Source organism: Perna viridis, chromosome 7 (assembly GCF_037379345.1).
Source record: "Perna viridis isolate PV_CMFRI_1.1 ecotype Kerala chromosome 7, ASM3737934v1, whole genome shotgun sequence".
Lineage (NCBI taxonomy): Eukaryota > Metazoa > Mollusca > Bivalvia > Mytilida > Mytilidae > Perna > Perna viridis.
In genome coordinates this window covers 38275474-38296134 of record NC_142451.1, presented here as the reverse complement: position 1 = coordinate 38296134, position 20661 = coordinate 38275474, and the positions used below count along the sequence as shown (strand labels likewise).

Below are 20661 nucleotides of genomic sequence, written 5' to 3'. Positions count from 1 at the left end.
TTTACTACAATTATCATCTTATTAGTGGTTGACTCAGTAATGGACAGAAGCTGCGCGTGCAGTGTTGATGTCGTCTGCTTTTCTCATCTGTTACTAACGAACTATACAGAAAAATGTCGACCAACTGCTGTAGGTTGCAAGTAGGAATGTGTATGGCTGATTGTTCTAGAAGAAAATGTTCTGTTAGTGGCAAATATTTTACTAGCAAACAGTAATATTTAGAGGAACATCGCAGACAAAAGGTTACTAAGTACTAAGCCATCATAACACAACTTATTAATTTATAGCATATATACAGAGAAAAAAAAATTACAATAACACAGTAATTAGTAGATAACCCACTATGAGTTACCAGAGAAAGAGCTATTAATATAAAAATATTCCTCATGAAAATATTGTTTATATTTTGTTACCACAGGATTATCCCGGGTTGGTGAATTCTATATATGTATTTTTTTCATCTAATTTGGTAATTATCACAATGCTCTTTTATCAGCTGGCGTCTCTTTATTTTCTTAAGACATCAAATGTCACTGTCGAAAATGAATGGGGTATGGAATAATTGAATAGTGCTAATGAATTATTACTAACCACATATTGTTTCGGACTTTCTTGTTTTGTTTTTTTTTATTTATTAGATTTAGTTCGACGAATTAGGTCATGTGTCCTGCTTCGGAGAGTTAAACCAAGGGATGGGGTGAGGTGGAATGAAAATGCGTAAAATTTTATCATTAAAAACATTGCACAAAATAAAACGAGCGTTGTCATTTCGTGTCAGTTACATATACTTAGAGGTAATGTAAACGATGCATTTTTTCAGTAAATAGATGCAAAACAGATATCTCACAGTAAAGCTATACGTGCCGTGTTCCGTATGGGAATTACTAGTGGTAACCTCTCTGAACTCGTTTTCACAATCGAAGGAGCAACTTGATTCAATAGTTAATCGACTTCGAATATTCTACTACAATAAAAGCTAAATAATATCATTTAAATATCGATGAGAAACCAGATGATACAAGTGTACCGAATTTGACAAATGATGTTTTATTTGACGCATATCATTGTAAATACCAGTCTTTGTAAAACTTGGGCAGGAATTTCCGTTTGTAACTAAAACGTTCACTAAAATTGTGCTTTTGAATCAAGTTAAGTGGAACGCTTTTCACAGTTCGTTTTTCTTCCATCAATAATAATCAAAACTGAATTTGAATTGAAAACGAGAGCGTAATCTCTTGGTTGCCAAAAAAATCAGAGGTAAATCGTTATTTGGGAGAATTTAGCACATTTCAATTCAAATGAAACCATTATTAGCAACAATAGCCTTATTATAATAGTATACGTAATATCTAGGTTTTACTTTATGTAGGCGAGTTCGTGACACTTCATTGACACCCTTAAAACTTTGCAGTAAACGCCCTGGCATAGATATGTAATAAGAATGAAAGTTATTTTCATATTTTTAAAAAATAATTTGGTTAGATTTTATATCTTTGATTAAATGTGTCATAGGTCACATTTTTAGGCAGGGTGTATAGGTGATGTATATTTTCACGATGGGTATCCACTAACTCAACGAACGCGGAGCTGTTTGGAGGCTTGCTACGAGTCTCTCTGTAATAATTAATATCACAACTACAAAAATTTTAATTCACTATCCATGTGCATTTCAGAGACAAATACAGAGAGACCTGTAGCATGTGTAAGCTGTTTGGGGAGACAAATGGGCAGCTCTATAGAGTCAATGTTAATCTAGAAACGACGGACCGCTGGCATACATGTATGAAACTTCGCGGTCCGTTGTGTCCAGAAAAATTAAACAATACCTCTGTAGCACCGCGTTGATTGTGTAGCTCTGCGTTCGTGGTGTCGCTCCGGATCGTTTTGCTAGAGTACCAGGCGTATGCTAGCATACTGTAAAATATCAAAAAGCAATTTTGAAATGCATACAGGAGCGCTGATGAAGCACGAGAACTATATGTCTTGCTTCTACACTGAATTGCTTTTTAAAAAGGCACATGCAATGAGCCAAAAATAAAGTAGCCTTTGACTAATTTTCACGATTTTCTTCCAACTTTTCAGATGTTGTAACCACGAGAAAACGTTACCATGGAAATAATAAATGCCATCAATGAACAAATCAACTGGTTTCAACCGGACATCATACGACCGAAAGACAGGGCAGCACTACCTCAAGATGCATACATTCCAATTCTGTCCGATATTGTTGTTCAATCTGTTGCCATGGCATTATTTATGATTTTTCTTAGATATCTTTTTGATAGGTAAGTACTTAACATGTTATCGTAGGTTGCACTTGAAGTGTTTTTAAAAGTCAATGTTTTAAGGTATTTTCATGTTAAATACTCGCTCATACAATAGAAAAAAATAAAAGATGTGGAATACCTGCAGAAGTTTCCTTGCGATACAAATTGCTTTTAAGGTATTGTCATTGACGGGACTGTTGTTTCTTCTTTTTTTTTGCATCTGTATAATTGTCCTTTTAAAATACTTGACTAGTGCATATTCAAATTGGATATACTAATTACGCAATCTCCCGTCTTAAAAGTGCATCATACATACATGTCATACACGTAAGTTATTGACTTACTGATTTCATAGTCAGATATAATTTGATAAGTGCATGACTTTACACAAGCAATCAACGCGTGTTTTTTTTCTTGAATTGTAGAACGGTCTTATTAACTCGCAGTAGACTCGCCACAAGTCTAAACTCGCAGCAGCCTTTATGAAGCAATTAACATTATGCCATTTTTTCATAGATTTGTTGCCTATCCGTTTGGTACATATTTTGGCTTAAAAGACCAGACGAAGAAAATACAAATATACCATCAACCCCTATTAGAAGCAGAATATAAAAAGTGTAAATCACCTAGTCATGATGCAATACTGGTGAGTAGGTATTCATGGGTAGTGAGTCATGATGCAATATTGGTGAGTAATTATTGATAAGTAGTGAGTCGTTATACAGTATCTGTGAGTAGGCACTAATAAGTAGTGAGTCGTTATGCAAGTAGGTATTATGTCGATCGTCATGATAGAATAATGGTGAATTTGTGTTAATATGTATATGCATTGAGTCATGACACAATATCGGTGTGTGTACCCCAGCAATGCTAGAGGTTGTCTAGAGCTAGAGCTATTTTCTGTGTGTTGTAAGTAGTGAGTCCCGACATAGTGAGTCCTGACACAATATTATTGAGCGTGTGTTTATTGCAGTTAGTGATGACACAATATCGGTGAATGTATGTTTATATATGGGTTAGTTTTGTGGGGACTCATAAACGTCAAATATGGCCTGATCATTAACGAGGAACTGTATTCAGGTTACGAGCTAATATAGTTGGAAACATCGGTCAATTAGTTACAATTCTGAAAGCTTCATGAGTTTGACACATTTATAAGTACGATGGAGTAAATCATGAAACAGTTCATACTGAGAGAACATTATATTTTTAAGTTTTTGTTTAAAAAAATGTATTTGAGTAGTAGAAAGCAGTAAGACGTAAAAATGAAAAAGAAATAAGTTACATTAATTTGAGGTATTGTCTATCCCCGGTTGAATCGTTACCAAAGACTTTAAAACAATTAGTCACTGTTTCATAGCCAAGCACGATGCACCACACTTGTAAATAAGATAAAATTACGAGTTATTCGCTATGAATCCCAGTGGAATGGTATGCCGACCTTTGGTGTGTTGCTTCTTTGAGAAAGCACATTTAAAATCCCACTCAGCGTATTGGTCCTGTACAAAGCATTGTCTGTTCATTGATTAAATATTTTCTTCCTGAAATGCATGTAATATCTGTAAGAGTACGTGAAATACAATCAGTTAATCACTCCATGAGAATTATATTCAGATATCATATTTATATCAGATTAACTTGTATCTGGCTTTTAATATACAAAAACATTGCCTCTCATTTTGCTCGTTAAATCATCTTATTTCCCTCCAGAGTTTATCTAAAAAGACTGGTTTGAAAGAGCGCAGTATACAGATATGGTTTAGAAAACGAAAGCAGTTAGATCAAGCATCAGATATAAAACGGTTAAGTGATGCTGGGTATGTACACAACTAAAATGTTGCGATAAACTCATTACAGCTGAAATAATCAAGTATGAAGAACCAAACTCTGGCATTTTACATTGTTTTACATAAGTTGACAGTGAACTTTGTACATGTGCCAACTTCTCTATATAGTCTATACTAAATATCTTTAAAAAAATCTTTTCTATAGTTTGTTCTCAATATCTTATAAAAACTTAACCTAAAAAGTATAGGTATTTTTTTTAAATGATAACAATAAGTAAGTAAAATGCCCAAGTAAGAAAAATTTAGCTGTTCATATTTGATTTTTTTTAGCTAAAATACCTTCGAATTAAAATATACATAGATAGATTAAAACGAAATTCATTGTTAGATACGAATTGAAATTTCTACGTAAGTAAAATAGTATTTTCGATCATATCTTAGTATTACACGATTATAAATTGTCAGGGACATCGTTAGAAGGCAGGAGCAACCTAACTAATTTATTTGAGCCCACTACTTCTCTTGTTTATTTTAAAAATAATTACTTAAAGTTTATAACTCGACTTCTCTTGCTTCAAGGATTTAACCTTGCCTGTTGCAGGAATGAAACATAAATATCTTCTTTGATTCTTCGATTAATATTCTCTTTTTTGTATATTTCAGGTGGTCATTCATATTTTATGCAATTTTGTCATTTTACGGACTTTATGTTTTATGGGATGTAAGTTTATAATTAGTGATATTTTAGTACTATAAATTTATAATCAAACTAACAGCAGCGGATGAAAAAAATCTGAAAAGGGACATGGCCCGATTACTTGCCTAAGATGGGCTCTCTCGAGTGATGTCCTGGGCTACAAATGTTGTTTCTTTAATTTCTCATATACTGATTTTAGTTGATGGAGTCACTTGGCTCGAAGAATTGCGGTAGCCGGAATTGCTAAGCCGGTGACTCAAACTTATTTACTAACTTTAACATTCTTTCAAATTTTAATTCGAAGTCAAGATTAAGTAAAACGATAAGTTTTCAAAATACGATGGAAAATGGAATTTAATCATGTCATAAAGCCCCATGTTCAGTATTTATTCATCCTTAATAGTAAATCCAAAAACATGTGCATCTAAGGTGTCATTTTCCTCAGTAAGTCTCAATTTGTATCTTGTATGACTTCATCAACAATATATATACTCCATTTCAAAGTTTTTACACCTCCTATATCCTAGCAGAGGGATATATAGAAAATCAGGAACCGGTTATACTGCGAATGAGATTAATATGACTTATTATACACCCCCTTGAAAAGCAGGAGGTATATATTGATCATACTGTTCGGCCGTCCGTTTGTCGGTTCGTCCGTTTCTTGTGCCTTGAATTGAATCTAGTCAACTGGAACGCTTTCCAAAGTTTTTGAACAATTAATAAATAAAACTGGTAAAAATTGTTAAAACATAAATTGTGAAAAATCTATCGACTATCACGGCTGATTATATGAGGACGACTATGCATAGTTAAAATGTAACGGAGACAAATAAATTATGCCTAATTAAATGCTCATTTTGTGTTGCTTTGACCATCTCAACACTTGTTATTAACTTTTGATAAAAATTTGTCTAACTCAACACAGGTATGCGGTGTTGTATGGACATTAAATATCTAATCCAATATTATGTGTATGGAGGTGGACAAAATAAGCCAAGAAAGTGTAAATGTGCATGGAGGTGGACAAAATAAGCCGAGACAGACATCCACAACAAAGAACATGAAGTAACTAAAATCATACACACAAAGCAACAAATGCAAATGAGCAACTCGGATTCTACTAAAAACTGGGAGCATGGACCAGGTGCACCGGTAGGGTGAGCGTCCTCTGCTTTGCTAGAAACACCCACCGAGTTGCTCATAAAAAGTTAAGACCGGGGTAGACGAAAGAGGAAAGGAAAACTATGACACGTTGAATAAATCAGTTTTCATGGCGCAGATGGATACACCAAAAATGTTTTAAGTCGACACATTTTGTCTACCTCAGCGCAAAAGGCGTTGACATAGACAATTTTGCCTTACTCAACAAAAATTAGGCACATAGCCAGTTATTGTCAAATTAAACACATTTTATGTTAAAGCCAATGAAAACAAAATGACTAACGCCACACTTTTCGTAGTTGTGGTAGTCAAAATGCATTTCTCAAAGGCAGATTAAGCTTTATGTCTTCGGACTCTGTGTGTCTGTATTAGTCATAGAACGACTTAATATATTGTGTATAAACATTCATGGTAACAAAATTACCGAACACTAATCCGTTTCATAATCAAGTAAAGTCCAAAATAAATCTGACAAAATAGATATTACACCACTTGAGCAGCTGGTACCGCAATGGTCCTGACTTGGTATATGCATTTCAAAAGTAATGGTGGGTTAAATCTAAGTTTTACAGTGCACTAAACCTCCCTCTTCTATTGCGGCGTATTTATACCAGTGGTGATTAAATAGAATTTTCATGCTATCGTCATAATCGGTAAATCAGCGGTCACATCAACACAAGACTATTTACAAAAAGCAATCATTACTCATTGCTTTAGAAGAAACTGAGTATTTTTCAACCAAGGACTGAAAAAGATTCATAACCACGTGACGTAGATTTTACTTTGAATCAAAGCCTGTTTTATACAAGAAATATTTCTCATAACCGTTTTATCTAAGAATAATCAAACTTATAACTATGCTATGTGGTTAAGTTCTTTTATAAGACAGAAATTCTGTTGCATCAATCTGTTAACTCTATACACTTTTAACAATTTTTTGTTTTAAAAAGTAACCAAGAATCGTTATTGTCTGTTTTTTTTTCACACCTTATCCTTCTGTTTTATGTTTATGCTATTCGTTTCAGAAACCTTGGTTTACAGATTCTATGCAGTGCTGGTATGGTTGGCCAAATCAGGTAAACATTGGGATATGTGCAAATATAAAATAAGTTAACATTGCTTGCAAAGATGGCTTGTCGGCAAAATTCTTGTGTGTTTATTTCTTTATGGTGGAATCATTTATGCCCTTTATATATCACTCTATTCCTCCATCTACAACAACTCTTTTGAAGTTATTTTTTTAAACTCTAACAAATAGACTTCTGGGGAATCATTTATGTCCTTTATATATCACTCTATTCCTCCATCTACAACAACTCTTTTGAAGTTATTTTTTTAAACTCTAACAAATAGACTTCTGGAACAGGGTTATGTTGCTACAAGATTGAAGTCATCACTACAGAAGTTTTATGGTCGTCATCATGAACTCGTGGATCGTAATGGTGTATCCATCTGCACCATGAAAACTGATTTATTCAACGGGTCATAGTTTTCCTTTCCTCGTTTGTCTACCCCGGACTTGACTTTTTATGAGCAACTCGGTGAGTGTTTCTAGAAAACAGAGGACGCTTACCCTACCTGTGCACCTGGTCCATGCTCCCAGTTTTTAGTGGAGTCCGAGTTGCTCATTTGCTTTTGTTACTTTGTATGTATGATTTTAGTTACTTTATGTTCTTTGTTGTGTATGTGTGTTTTCCATGTTGGGTCTTTGTCCCTGGATTACATTCTTTTGATTACCGCTATAACCTTGGTTCCCTTGATGACTCTTTAAAAGACATTATTAATTGAAAATTTTGTTATCATCTTCAATTACAACTTGTAAATTGTAGTATTAAATGTTATTGTGCTGAATATTTTAGATATCTTGTCAAACGCACGAATTATCAAAACACGCTCCATTAGAGCAAACCTTATGTACTTTGATCGAAAGTTTTTTTTTGTGTGTACAATGTTTTTTTCTCAATTCAATTGTTTTCTGCTTCAGATAATTATATTAGGAGAAGACGATTAATTTAATTATGAGCAAAGGAAACATCGTAACATGTAGTCCAAAATCGATATATCAAGAAAAGTTTTCATGAACCATCCGATCAGGTTGTTTCGAGCTTCTATTTGCCCGAATTCATAGTGCATTTTAAATCTTTGTATATGTTTATTATAGATACTTTAATCGAATATGTCTGTATTTCAGCACGTGACGAAAGATATCTACTGGTACTATCTTATAGAACTAGGATTTTATATATCATATTTATATATGTTATTCACAGATCATAAACGAAAGGTAAGCACGAATAACAAATGATTTGGTTAATTGATAAATTGTTTTGAAGAGGACGCTTACCCTACCAGGTCCATGCTCCAAATTTTAAGTGGAACCCGTGTTGCTCATTTACCTATATTTTTTTGTACGTATTATTTTGGTTATTTCAAGTTCTTTGTTGTGAGTGTTTATTTTCCATGTTTAGTCTTCGCTCGAATTTTGGTTCTCTTGATTTCTCTTTCAATCTGCTTATTTTCCTTTCTAGTGTTATGGTTTTTTGTTTGTTTTCTTGACTTTGCTTCCTTACCGAAGCACCCTACGAGGTTAGCCAACATTCTAGTGGGTTAGTGCTTTTTCATTGTTATTTTTTGTTTCTTTGTTTTTTGTTGTTTTTTTTTTTTTTTGGCGACTTGTTATTTCTTCGTTCTTTTAATGTTTAAACAAAGGATATCCCGTCTGTATCTCTATTTGTTCTTTGACATTTCTGTCCAATATTTGTTTCTTTTGATTCAGACTTCTGTCTTATAATGATTTCGTTATTAAGATATAGACGAAACAATAGTTTATTGGAATCAGTTATAATCCGAGTTGCTCTTACACTTTTGTTACTTTGTATGAATTGTTTTGGTTATTTTATGTTTTTGTTGCGTTTGTTTCTTTTCTATGTCTGGTCTTTGTCCCTGGATCACGTTCTTTTGATTTTCGCTAGAATCTTGGTTCCGTTGATTTCTATTTCTGCTTTAAAGTACTAAAAAATAAGGGAAGAGTAAGATAAATCAGCGATAAAAATATGGCAGAATGTAAGAAAAAGCTAGACAATTTCTACTTAATACTTTTTACCAGAAAAATACTTTTAAAAGTAGTTAACCTGGACCCATAAATACTCCTTTCACTTAAGCTTTATTCAGTGGCATCAATTTTTTTTCTTTTGATCGTTTAAATGAACGATACTCGACACCTCGCCGACATTATCCTGCATTATTAAATTAACGTTATGTTCATATGTAATACAAGATCGTTCATGTACATTCTACCATGTCTTTGATGCGAAAATAACATTATTAAAGGGCTTAGACACCTAGCATGCCAATACCATTAGGTGAAGTATCTTATTTGAAACACTAAATGATTCCACATCAAACTGCTGTACTTGACAGCTTACTCCCTCGAGGCTAAAAAAAATGAGAAAACTGTCCATCTTTTGTATCACAAATTCAGGAAGGTGTTATCAATGCAATGTATGTTTTCAATTGATTTGTACTTTCTAGACTGTAAATAATAAGCTATGGTATATAGTTAACACATGAATGACTGAACCAGATAGACAACTATCGATTTTGTATTCAAATGTATTCTAGAATCAGCAGTACCTCACTTCGAATATCAAACAAACTCAATAATATCATCTGCAAATTGAAACATCACTTTTCAGCACTATAGGATTCTTACAATTAGGCTTTTGTAACAGGGTACGTTGATACAAGATTGAATGTTTTATGGTCGTCACCATGCTCTCGTGGATCGTCTCTTTTTCAACCCCGGACTTGACTTTTTATGAGCAACTCGGCGTGTGTTTCTAGAAAAGCAGAGGATGCTTACCCTGGTCCGTGTACCGATTTTTAATGGAGTCCGAGTTGACCATTTACTTTTGTTGCTTTGTATGTATTATTTTTGGTTATTTTATTTTTGTCATGTATGTCTGTTTTCCATGTCTGGTCTTTGTCCCTTGATTACATTCTTTTGATTTCCTCTAGAATTTTGGTTTCCTTGATTACTTTTTTTTACTTTCAGGAGCATTTTAGTTACTTTATGTTCTTTGTTGTGTATGTCTGTTTTCCATGTCTGGTCTTTGTCCCTGGATTACATTCTTTTGATTACCGCTATAACCTTGGTTCCCTTGATTACTCTTAAATAAGACCATATGAATTCATGTTATCAAATGTTTTTGTGATTCCCTTCTGTTTCCTTAAAACATTTTTGCATTTTTAATGGTTTTTTAGGCATCGATTTTACGTGGGAAATTATCATCAAAAGTAAAACCTGAATAGACATGGTTAAAGCGATATCTGAAGTTACAAAGTCAATTGACAAAAGGAAGCAATTGGAAAATATCAGACATAATAAACAGACACGATACAACATGAAAAAAAGTAAATTAGTAACATACCTTTTTTTTTTAGCAATTAAACGTCTTTATTTACCATCAAGTAAAGAATTGAAGGGCTTCAATAAGATTATTAGGAAAATGTTCGCCATGACTCACATTTTTCATTCTAATTCCGGATTTCAGAGCATCAAATTAGTAGCAAGTAACACCATGGTTATAGATGCTATCTAACAGACCTACACATCTTAATTACTGTTTATGGTATTAGTTATCGTTGTTTCGTATGTTGGTCAAACTACAGATTATGTTTTTTTAAAGAAATGTAGATCATTAGTATAAACATTACCTTTTATATCAAACCGGATGCATTGCTTTTGCACCAATTAGTATATCATCTGCGCCAAAGAAATCTTTCATTTGCGCCACAAACATTTGTCAGTTGTTCAAAACTACAGGCGATTTGAACATAATATAGTAATACTTTTTTATTTATATCATTGTTTTAAATGTACCTCTTCAGTTTGCAAACATTATCTGTTACCTCTGCACACCACGCGGAGGTGGGTATATGAATGTTAAAACGGTAAAAACGCTTACTTTACATTTTCAACATTGTTATTTACGATTTGTCATCATTTTTCAAAACGTTTGACGATCTTTAGTCAGGATCGTCAAACATCTTCCTCTATTTGTCTCGGATAGGGTCATGTCAATCGTGAAATTTGTGAATGTATATAACTTTTACACCCGATGCTTACAGCTTTTTATGAGTACAAATTGTTAAAACTTTATATATCTTACTTTATCTAACGTTTACCTGGAAAATGGCTCAAATTAAATACTTAGTCTTTGGCGCAAATAAAATACAACCTTGTGGCACAAATGAAATGGAGAATATTTCATAAAATTGCACAAACGCATGACGCCCATTAAATTCACAAGTTAACGAATTTTGTCAACCTACAGTATTACAATCGATACCAGCGGTCAAGTATGTGTAAACAGTTTATTGAACATAAATTCGTAGTTCTATGTTTAGATAACAACCACGACTTACGAATTTTCGCTAACCAATTACAATTGTGTTTAAACAGCATGTTTCTATTATTTATGAGTGTTGAAATTGTAAAAGTCTATTGCAGGATTTTGTAGAATTCCTCGTTCATCACAGTGTCACAGTAGTGTTAATGCTATTGTCCTGGTCCATAAATGTTGTCCGTATTGGAACACTAGTGCTCGTAATACATGACCAAGTAGATTATTGGTTAGCGGTAAGTCCTTTTTCATGCAAATATGTGCAGCGAAACTAATAAACCGATTTGCGGGTTATTTTTTCACATCATATGTACATGTATAAGAGCATATAGGCAGGCGGAATGATATGTAGTAAATCAGGAAGCAGTATAGGTCTGCGGAGGAGAATGTCTGTATGCATGATCTTGCCGCAATATTACGCAGTCATAAGACCTACTCAGTTTAATTGATCATATCAATTTTTTATCTCGACAGATTTTACGTCTTTTTATATAAAAGTCAGTATCACTTTTATCTTATTTAAATACACGTACTTTAGGAAAATAACATGGAAAAATGTTTGTTTTCGGATAGGTCTACCTTATATGAGTGAATAACCATTAGACCTATTCAACCACTTCTGATTTATCTGAATGCACCAAAACATTTAATGTAGGTTCGATATCAAAATCACAAAAAGGCAAATGCTTAAGACAGTTCTTAAAATTTTGTACAAGACATGTAAATAGATTGCATGCCAGTAATTACATATATGCTAGAAATTATTGAGAAATCAACATAGATACACGAATAATAAAAAGAAAATGAAAGTGTATTGTACATTTTATGTGATGTTTTTAGGCCACAATGCATTATTATTTCACAAGAGCCCCGTGCAGGTCCGGGTGTTAAAAGAATAGGCCTGCAGCAGCACTAAGCTTGTCGTATAAGGCGACTAAATAGTGCTCAGAAACCTAGCCGGGGGCTAGGCGCTCTGCCCACAGAGCAACTGGGATGTGTGCCCCAGGTGTTGGAATGGGGTACCCCTGGCATGTTACATGCTGGGGTTGTCAGGCTATAATACGGAAAACCTGACCGCAAACCATAGTGGTGCCCCGTGTTGGGAAAGATGCCACGTTCCTTGCACGTTTAAGAACCCTGCTGTGGTATTCGATAGGAGTAGGAACCTTTGCGCTCCGCCACAGGAGGCTAAATTGCCCGACCTTACCCATCCCCCTTTTTCCAGTGGCAATCAAAGTTTGTCGACCCTATTGTCCTTGTGTCCCATCTTTTTTTTTTTCATTTCATGTTCATTTTATCATCCATTTCATGTTCATTGTCTGAATATAGCTGAAGTATTGCTGCTCGGACGTTAAACCCCAACAAACAAACGTTATTTCACAAGAAAATATAATAATGGGCTCTACATCTCTTTTTTTGTATTTAAACATTTATTATGTATGCATTGCATCCTGCAGCCTAACTCGTGGATACATTTACATAAAATTATAATGTAACATTCAAGTTTCAAAACAAATTATATTAAAATTTACATTTAAATACGTGTGTTGCTAGGAGGCTTCAGTATAATTCTGACGTTAGCAGGCATATGATATGTTCAAATCTTCCATCGGTATTCATTTTATTAATATAGGATGAAAGTGTTTCCTTAAAAATTCTGACCATTTACACGAGAATGGATACTGCTTTTTAATTCTTATGATTAATCATCTTGAAATGCGTACCGTTGATTAATTTTGTATTGCACAAAGCCTGCTGTAAAATCAAGACAAGTTCATCCTATACCAACTCAATTTTAAATCTTCATTTATCATTTCAGGTTGCAAAAACATTCGTATACATAAAGAAACATTTGTTAGCAGATATATGTTTTGTTATATTTATGTTATTTTGGATCGTCACCAGACTTATGATTTATCCTTATGTGTAAGTACAAAAATCATTAATCATTTATGAAAGACTTATATTATTTTCTGTCTATGACGAAATGCCATCGATGTAGAAGTGCATTATACTGGCTATATTTGAAGTGTACACCCGGATTATCCCAGTGGTTCCTTATAGTTTTTCAGTAGCATTGAATTACACGTAAAATCATGAAGTTGTGTAGATGGTATTACTGTCACATATGTGAAGTACATATGCGTCTCAATCTCATTAAAATTAGACATATCATTTGTTCCATCCAGTCACTGCATGTTGGATCTAACAAGTCCCCATTCTACTTTCTGTTCAGATTAACTTTTTGATGAGCCAATCAGAATTCATCTGCCATGCTTTTGAAAGCATTATTCAAAGGGAAAAATCTTCTTTAAAAGTATTCTGGGATGGTCTTCTGAACAGAAAGTAGAATGGAGTGATCCTACATACAATGACTGAATGGTACAATTGATAGGTCTGATTTTACCATTGCGGTAGTTTTCCAACTTTTTGATTTTTTGCCCTGATATTGCCATTTGTTACTTGGACTTTCAGACCACTTCCTTCAGCCAAGATTGAATAATTCGGTAATTCTGTTATCAACCTTTAATTTAATCAGAATGTATGCGTCTATGAGATGAATGTTAAACACTGATAAAAGGGTTAAATTCAACACTGCAACATGGGAAGAAAAAAATATTTATAACGAATAATATAAATAGGGATTCAAATATTTTTTTTACCAATAAATGATGAAGAAGGTTTGTCCTGATTACAAATAACGATTTTTTTAACATAACAGCTGACTTACGCAATATGGCTTGGATTTCATTATAAAATATCAGGTCTTTGATTTTATCCTCAAATATTTCATTTCAAGCTATTTGGCTGGTCCAAATTTGAGTTGATGAATTTGAGAAAAAATATGATTTTGAGATTTTTTATGAAACTGGGCGCAGTACTCAAAATTTTATAAGTGCAAACTTCAACTGTAAAATTTGAATCATGACAATTACGTAAAAAGGGGCATAAGTTAAGTGTAACAAATATAACAGTTTAATAATTTCAGATGCATATTTCAGTCCCTTTAAAGAAATTACTTAGTTTTATGAAACAAAAAGGTCATAATTTCATAACTCATGAGATTACAGAACAAAAGTTTTTTTCTCATTTTCAAAGGTACAAGACAATTGATATACAAATAACTCATGTTGTTTTCAGGGTTTTATACTCAGTGTACATCGCTTTACCAGCTTATGCCGAGGACAAACCTTTCATTAAATCTTATGACAGAAGTGTAGTGGGACAGTTACTTAAAGCTTTACTGGTAGTTCTTCAAATACTTCATATAATATGGACAATAATCATATTTAAATCCGCCCTTAGAAAAGTTGTCGATGGAAAGGCAAGTATTTTTTTACAGAGAATTCAAAACAAGATATCAATCATTAGAGATAGTAATCAAGGGAACCAAGGTCATAGCGGTAACCAAATAAATGCAATCCAGGGACAAAGACCAGACATGGAAAACAGACATACACAACAAAGAACATTAAGTAACTAAAATCATACATACAAAAAACTCCACTAAAAACTAGGAGCATGGGCCAGGTCACCGGAAGGGTAAGCGTACTCTGCTTTTCTAGAAACACCCGCCGAATTGCTCATAGAAAGTCAAGTCCGGGGTAAACGAAAGAGGAAAGAAAAACTATGACACGTTGAACAAATCAGTTTTCATGGCGAAGATGGATACACCGTAACGATGCACGAGTTCATGATGACGACCATAAAACTTCTGTAGTGATGACTTCAATCTTGTAACAACATAACCCTGTTCCAGAAGTTTATTTGTTAGAATTCTAGCGCGATGCAAAAAGTCTGCGTAGTTTCGGCAAACTCTGGCATAACGTATGGGTTTTGATATGAAAACTCCATACGGAGGTGCTGAAGGGATGTTGCCACAGATGCAAGGAAAGTTGACAATCCTGAATGAAAGGTCATCAGTGTGTCGTAAAGTTTGGTCAATAGTTTTCCTTTACCATCGATTTCTAAGTGTAAGTCAATATATCAGGCTGACCTCACAGTGTCTGTAGTATCCTTTTTCTCAAATTCTTTGGAGTAGATGCGAAGTATTAAATCCCCGAAATTGGGATTGTTTAAAGATAATACGTCATCTATATAGCGGAAACCGAGATTAAAGGATCTAGCTAAACGATATTCTTTCTTTCGGATCAGATCGGCTATAAAGTCAGGATCATAAGAGTGAAGGAATAGGTCAGCAAGTCGAGGAACACAATTTGTTCCCATTGGAATGCCGACCGTTTGTTGAAAAACGCGTGCACCACACTGGACAAATATGTTGTCGATTAAAAATTCCAGCATTTTGTAAACATCTTCTGTATATTTGGAAGATGATTTGGAATTATTTTTCACAAAGTATTAGGAGTCTCTACGAAGAACTATATATTTGTATCTAGGTGTACCATCTTTTTTTTGGGAAAAAACAATGATGTCCAAAAGATCTGACATATGTATACTAGTGCTCTTTAAACAATGTACGACATATGATAATCACACATGAAAAATCAATTGTCTTTCAATTATATTGATACCAAGTGATGCGAAATGACCTTTAGGGCAGTTTACCACTATAACCTTGGTTCCCTTGATTACTCTTACACTTCATAAACCGTGAACGTTTTATAAACAAGCTTAGACTGCCCCCAAAGTGATTTATGCCAGCAATTAAAACAATTTTTATAACTTAATTGATTAAAGTCAAAATTATGGATTTGTCCCTTCAAAGCCGTATTCAGTTTGGAATTAATTGAAATGCCGAGTGTGATGGTGATGACGTCATAGTACCAAGTTAATTATGGAAAATAAACGATCTTGCCCAGAGGAGAAATAAGCAGTCAAATTAAATTATATGTTTGTTGATCCTACATATAGAAATATTTTGAATTATAAACATAAAAATCTCGCTTCTTCAAGTCGTAAAACATGTAGACATGATCATGATGAACTGAAATTAAAAGAATATAATGTAAATGATAAACACTAGACATGAAAAACGGACGCACGCAACACATAACATGAAATTGTCAAAATTACACGTTACAAAAAAAGTAAATAAGCAAACCCGAACTCCACTAATCAATGAGAGCATGGACCAGGTGCACCGATAGGGTAAGCGTCCTCCTCTTTTCTAGAAACAGCCGCCGAGTTTCTCATAAAATGTCACTTGCGGGTTAGACGAAAGAGGAAAGGAAAATTATGATACGGTGAATGATTCGATTCTAATGGAAAACACAAATATTGCATTATTAAATTTGCACTAATCCTGCTGGAGCCAAATATTAGATTGTTTTTCCCTCCCTTATTTTGTCTCATTAAAAATAGACCTTTCTTTCCGCGGAAAACAAAGTCAGCATATTTGTAGTCATTATTGATGGTTCCTTTGAAATCATGCCTGAATGTTTTTGTTTGTAGTTACAAGACAGCCGAAGTGACACAGAAGATGAAGAAGACGGATATGAAAGTGACATTGAAAACAAAGATGACAATGACAAAATTATTAATGGTCAAACAAACGGTTCAGTCGTGACAGATAAAATTCAAACCAATGGTAAAAGTCATGTTGGAGAGAATGGTTTCTAAAATATGAGGGGATTAGGTTGAAATTACCTGGATCTTCAGGCTCGAACACCAGTTTTTGGTTTATTTTATGTAAAATATGACTGACATGGGTGGAAGTGGTACAAATAACTCAATTGAGCACGTGTGGAGTTTATGAAGATATTTTAATACTGAAATGCTGGGACCAAATTATTTACACTGCAATTATCCGTTATTTTTTTGTGACAAACAGGGTAATTTGTTAATCTGGAGCCTTATATGCTCTCTGATGAAAGTAAGGAATGCGTGTGTTATTTGTTAAATATTCTAATTAGTATGGCATTGAACAACATCTTCAATGACGCACTCTTGTGAAAATGGATTAAAATTTTGAAATTACGTAATTCTTTGCAATGTCTTTAACTGTTTTAATTGTATATGTTCAATGTTACTTTAATGCATTTAGGTTCTGAACTATATAAGTTGTCCTGATATAAAGTAGAAAGGGGATCATCCTAAAATTTATAAAGAACATTTATTCGAACAAATATGTTGGATAAGGGGAAGAAAAGAAGAGAAAGCGCCAAAATGTTCATTCGAAACAACTGATAAGTGTTTGTAATAAAAATTAATGGTAAGATTTTGAACAATCTTTATCCCTTTTAATTGTTTAATTTTTCTTTTGTAAAAATGTAAAAGATGCACAATATTTGTATTTTTAAGCCAGAAAATGTACTTGGATATTAACTTGATTTAAAGGTAAATTGTACATAGACCCAGATAAAACAGCGCGAAAATTACTATTTTTGATTTGTAAGTTTCAGAACTGTTTTATTTATCAGATTTATTCACCTGAAAAAAAATTATTAGAATATTGATTCAATCCATTGCTTGTACGCCAGTTAGTATATCATCTGTGCCAAAAAAAAAAATCAATTGCGCCACAAACCATATTTCAGTTGCGCCAAAAATTAATAATTGTCGTGCAAATTACAAGAATTTAATATGGTATAGTAATGCTTTTTATATCTTTCTTTTACTTGTACCTCTTCCATTCGTAAGCATTATCTGTTACTCCTGCTCACCGCCGGCGGGGCTGGGGGTGGAAGTAGGAATGTTTAAACACACGGACTTGATGTTAACAATATTTAGTGTATTGCCGAGGATAGTAATTTATAAAAAATCGTAAAAACAGCATTTTAGTGACCATTTAATGGATCTACCTCGTGACATCAAGTCCCGGTGTGTTTCAATGGTTAGAACACCAAAAATCGCATTTACAGCATTTTCATCTTTATATTATCATATGCGATTCGTCATTATTTTTCAAAACGTTTGAAAAATCTATACGTAAGGCTGTCAAATATTTCCACTTTTTGCCTCAGACTGGATTTTGTCCGTCTGGACTCTTCGAAACTTTGAGAACATAAACAACTGACACACCCGAGGCTTACAGTTTTGTATGAATTCAAGTAGTAAAAACTTTATTTATCTTGAAAATAGCGCAAATGAAATACAACCTTGTGGCGCAAATGAAAAGGTGAATATTTCAAAAATTTGCGCAATCGCATGACGATTATGCAAAATCATAAAGTATTAATTAGTCAGATGGTATTGGGTTGATTGTAGTCTTTGCAGACTGAATACATCAAGAGAATGTGGAATGGAGAGTATCGGTCTTCCAATCAGCAAAAAAGTGCCTTTTGTAGTTTAGTATGGTGAATTAGACTATGCAAGCATGCTATGCAGTGTTTTAAAATTAATCGTAAATGTAGTATAAAATTTTGTATTTTTTTGTTTTATATAAATGGCGCTTTTATGATTTTTTTTTCTTTTTTTTGGAATTTTAAGGTATTGCCTCTTTTTTTAATTTTTCGAGTTACATACGCTTTAGTATATCCTAAATTTCCTGAATTTATAACTCTAGGTGGTTTGGTGTCTACATAAGATACCGAATTTTATTTGTGTAAAGGAGTAAATGTACATTTCAATTTATTTTTGTCAATTGAATTGAATGTCCATGGAAACATAGTGAATTACATACATTCAACTGAAAATCAAAAGAATAAGAATTTGGCAAAATTTGGCAAATTTTCTGAATCATTCATATGGAAATTCCTTCATTGTGACAAAAAGGTCTTGTACTAAAAAGTATAACCATCGGATATCTGATGTATTTTAAACATCAGGAGAAGTATGCTGCATTTTATAATTATATTACCCTGTCAGTGTGATGGGATTGCCAACAAATACTTCAAGATTGGTTTAAAAATGTATCAAAAACGAAATCGCCTGATGTGTATATCATACAATTTGATCTTTCATATTAGGTATGAATAATTTAAGAACTTAAATTTTATCTCTTTCATCTTTGTATATTTTTAATGTGCATATTATTCAATATTATATTTTATACTTTACAACTCAAGGTGTAATAAAGACTATTAAAGATATAACAGGGTTGTTTTATATTTGGATTTATAGTTATGTTGTATGATGAGTATATTCCACAGTCACGAAGTCATCTTGAAAAGTTATGTTTCCCTTAAAAACTGAATCTTTATTTATCATTGAATCTTATCATATATTGCAAATCAGAATCTTGAAATTGCGAGATGTAATACATTGTATATGACATACATGTACCACCGATATTCAGAGTAGTCGAGTATCAGTTTTTGGAAGAATCATGCAAATTTTTAATTATGTGATACACGCCAGAAAAAAACACATTTTTATATTTGTTATTAAATTGCTTTATAGGTCTATATGATGAAATGTATAATCACTTTTCCAATCTGTCTGCACTTTTGAAATTCACATCGAAAGCCCCAAACATTGCAACACCGTAAGCAATTTCACAGAGAATGTCATCTGTCTGACTATAAACTGTAGATCATTAATCAGAAAAGACATACTTGTTGGACAATTGTTTCGTGAACAAAATATAGACTTTGCAATTTTAACAGAAACTTGGTATTCTGATGAAAAACAGCACCAGTTTGAGACATCAGACCTTAATCAAAATGGATACAAAATCAGCGTTTGTAATAGACATAATAAAATTGGCGGTGGCGTTGCTCTTTCGTGTATAATTGAGGTAAACATGCGTGAACTGTTATCTGGTATTGAATCAAGTTTTGAATACGGAGTATGGCGATTGATCTTTAAAAACATTACCATTCATTGCGTCGATGTATACAGACCACCAAATACTTCAACACCAACCGAATTTGTTTCGGAGTTCTTTAAATTCCTGGAAGATATTGTTTCCAAACATTCAAACATCATAATCATGGGGGATTTCAATTTGCATCTTCAAGATAACAATAGTGCTGTTTCGGACTTTAATAACTCTCTTTTTGCCCTATGGTTACAACAACACGTTGATTTTCCGAAACACATTCACGGCCAGAGTCTCGATCTAGTCATCACTGAGCTCACTGACGGTATAGATATACGGTCATGCGAACCGGGTCTGTTTGTGTCAGATCATTGCGCGGTCAAAGTTGTTACGAGGATCAAAAAGGAAAATATTGTTAGCAAATCTATTTCTTTTCGAAACTTTAAAAACATGAACCAAGTTGAGTTTGCAAATCATATTTCTCAAATGGCAATACCTTCTGAATCCGTGGAATCTTTCGTAGATAGTTTTGAAAATCAAATTGAGAACTTGCTTGATAAACATGCACCTATAAATGTGAAAGTACAAGTCTGCAGGGAACCGAAGCCCTATTTCAGTGAAAATATCCATTCATGTAAACGTAAGATGCGTCGCGCAGAACGAATATGGCGGAAACACC

General features: G+C 33.5%; 1 protein-coding gene across 12 annotated transcripts in view; it reads left to right on the top strand.

The window, feature by feature from the left end:
• The window catches only part of LOC148612600 (ceramide synthase 2-like), a 29173-nt gene extending 9859 nt beyond the window's left edge, over window positions 1–19314 (top strand). For 8 of the 12 annotated variants that reach the window (XM_088594195.1, XM_088594200.1, XM_088594189.1 and 5 more), the window contains 10 exons: window positions 2083–2285; window positions 2784–2913; window positions 3978–4084; window positions 4718–4775; window positions 6941–6991; window positions 8107–8199; window positions 11428–11556; window positions 13140–13246; window positions 14462–14645; window positions 16733–19314. In XM_088594195.1, the coding sequence (XP_088450321.1) occupies window positions 2110–2285; window positions 2784–2913; window positions 3978–4084; window positions 4718–4775; window positions 6941–6991; window positions 8107–8199; window positions 11428–11556; window positions 13140–13246; window positions 14462–14645; window positions 16733–16900 (1203 nt within the window). In that variant the 5' untranslated portion in view covers window positions 2083–2109 and the 3' untranslated portion in view covers window positions 16901–19314. Of the gene's footprint in view, window positions 1–25; window positions 243–2082; window positions 2286–2783; window positions 2914–3977; window positions 4085–4717; window positions 4776–6940; window positions 6992–8106; window positions 8200–11427; window positions 11557–13139; window positions 13247–14461; window positions 14646–16732 lie in introns of all 12 variants that reach the window. The other 4 variants (XM_088594192.1, XM_088594193.1, XM_088594197.1 and 1 more) reach the window with 2 other exon arrangements.
• Window positions 19315–20661: the final 1347 nt, after the last annotated feature.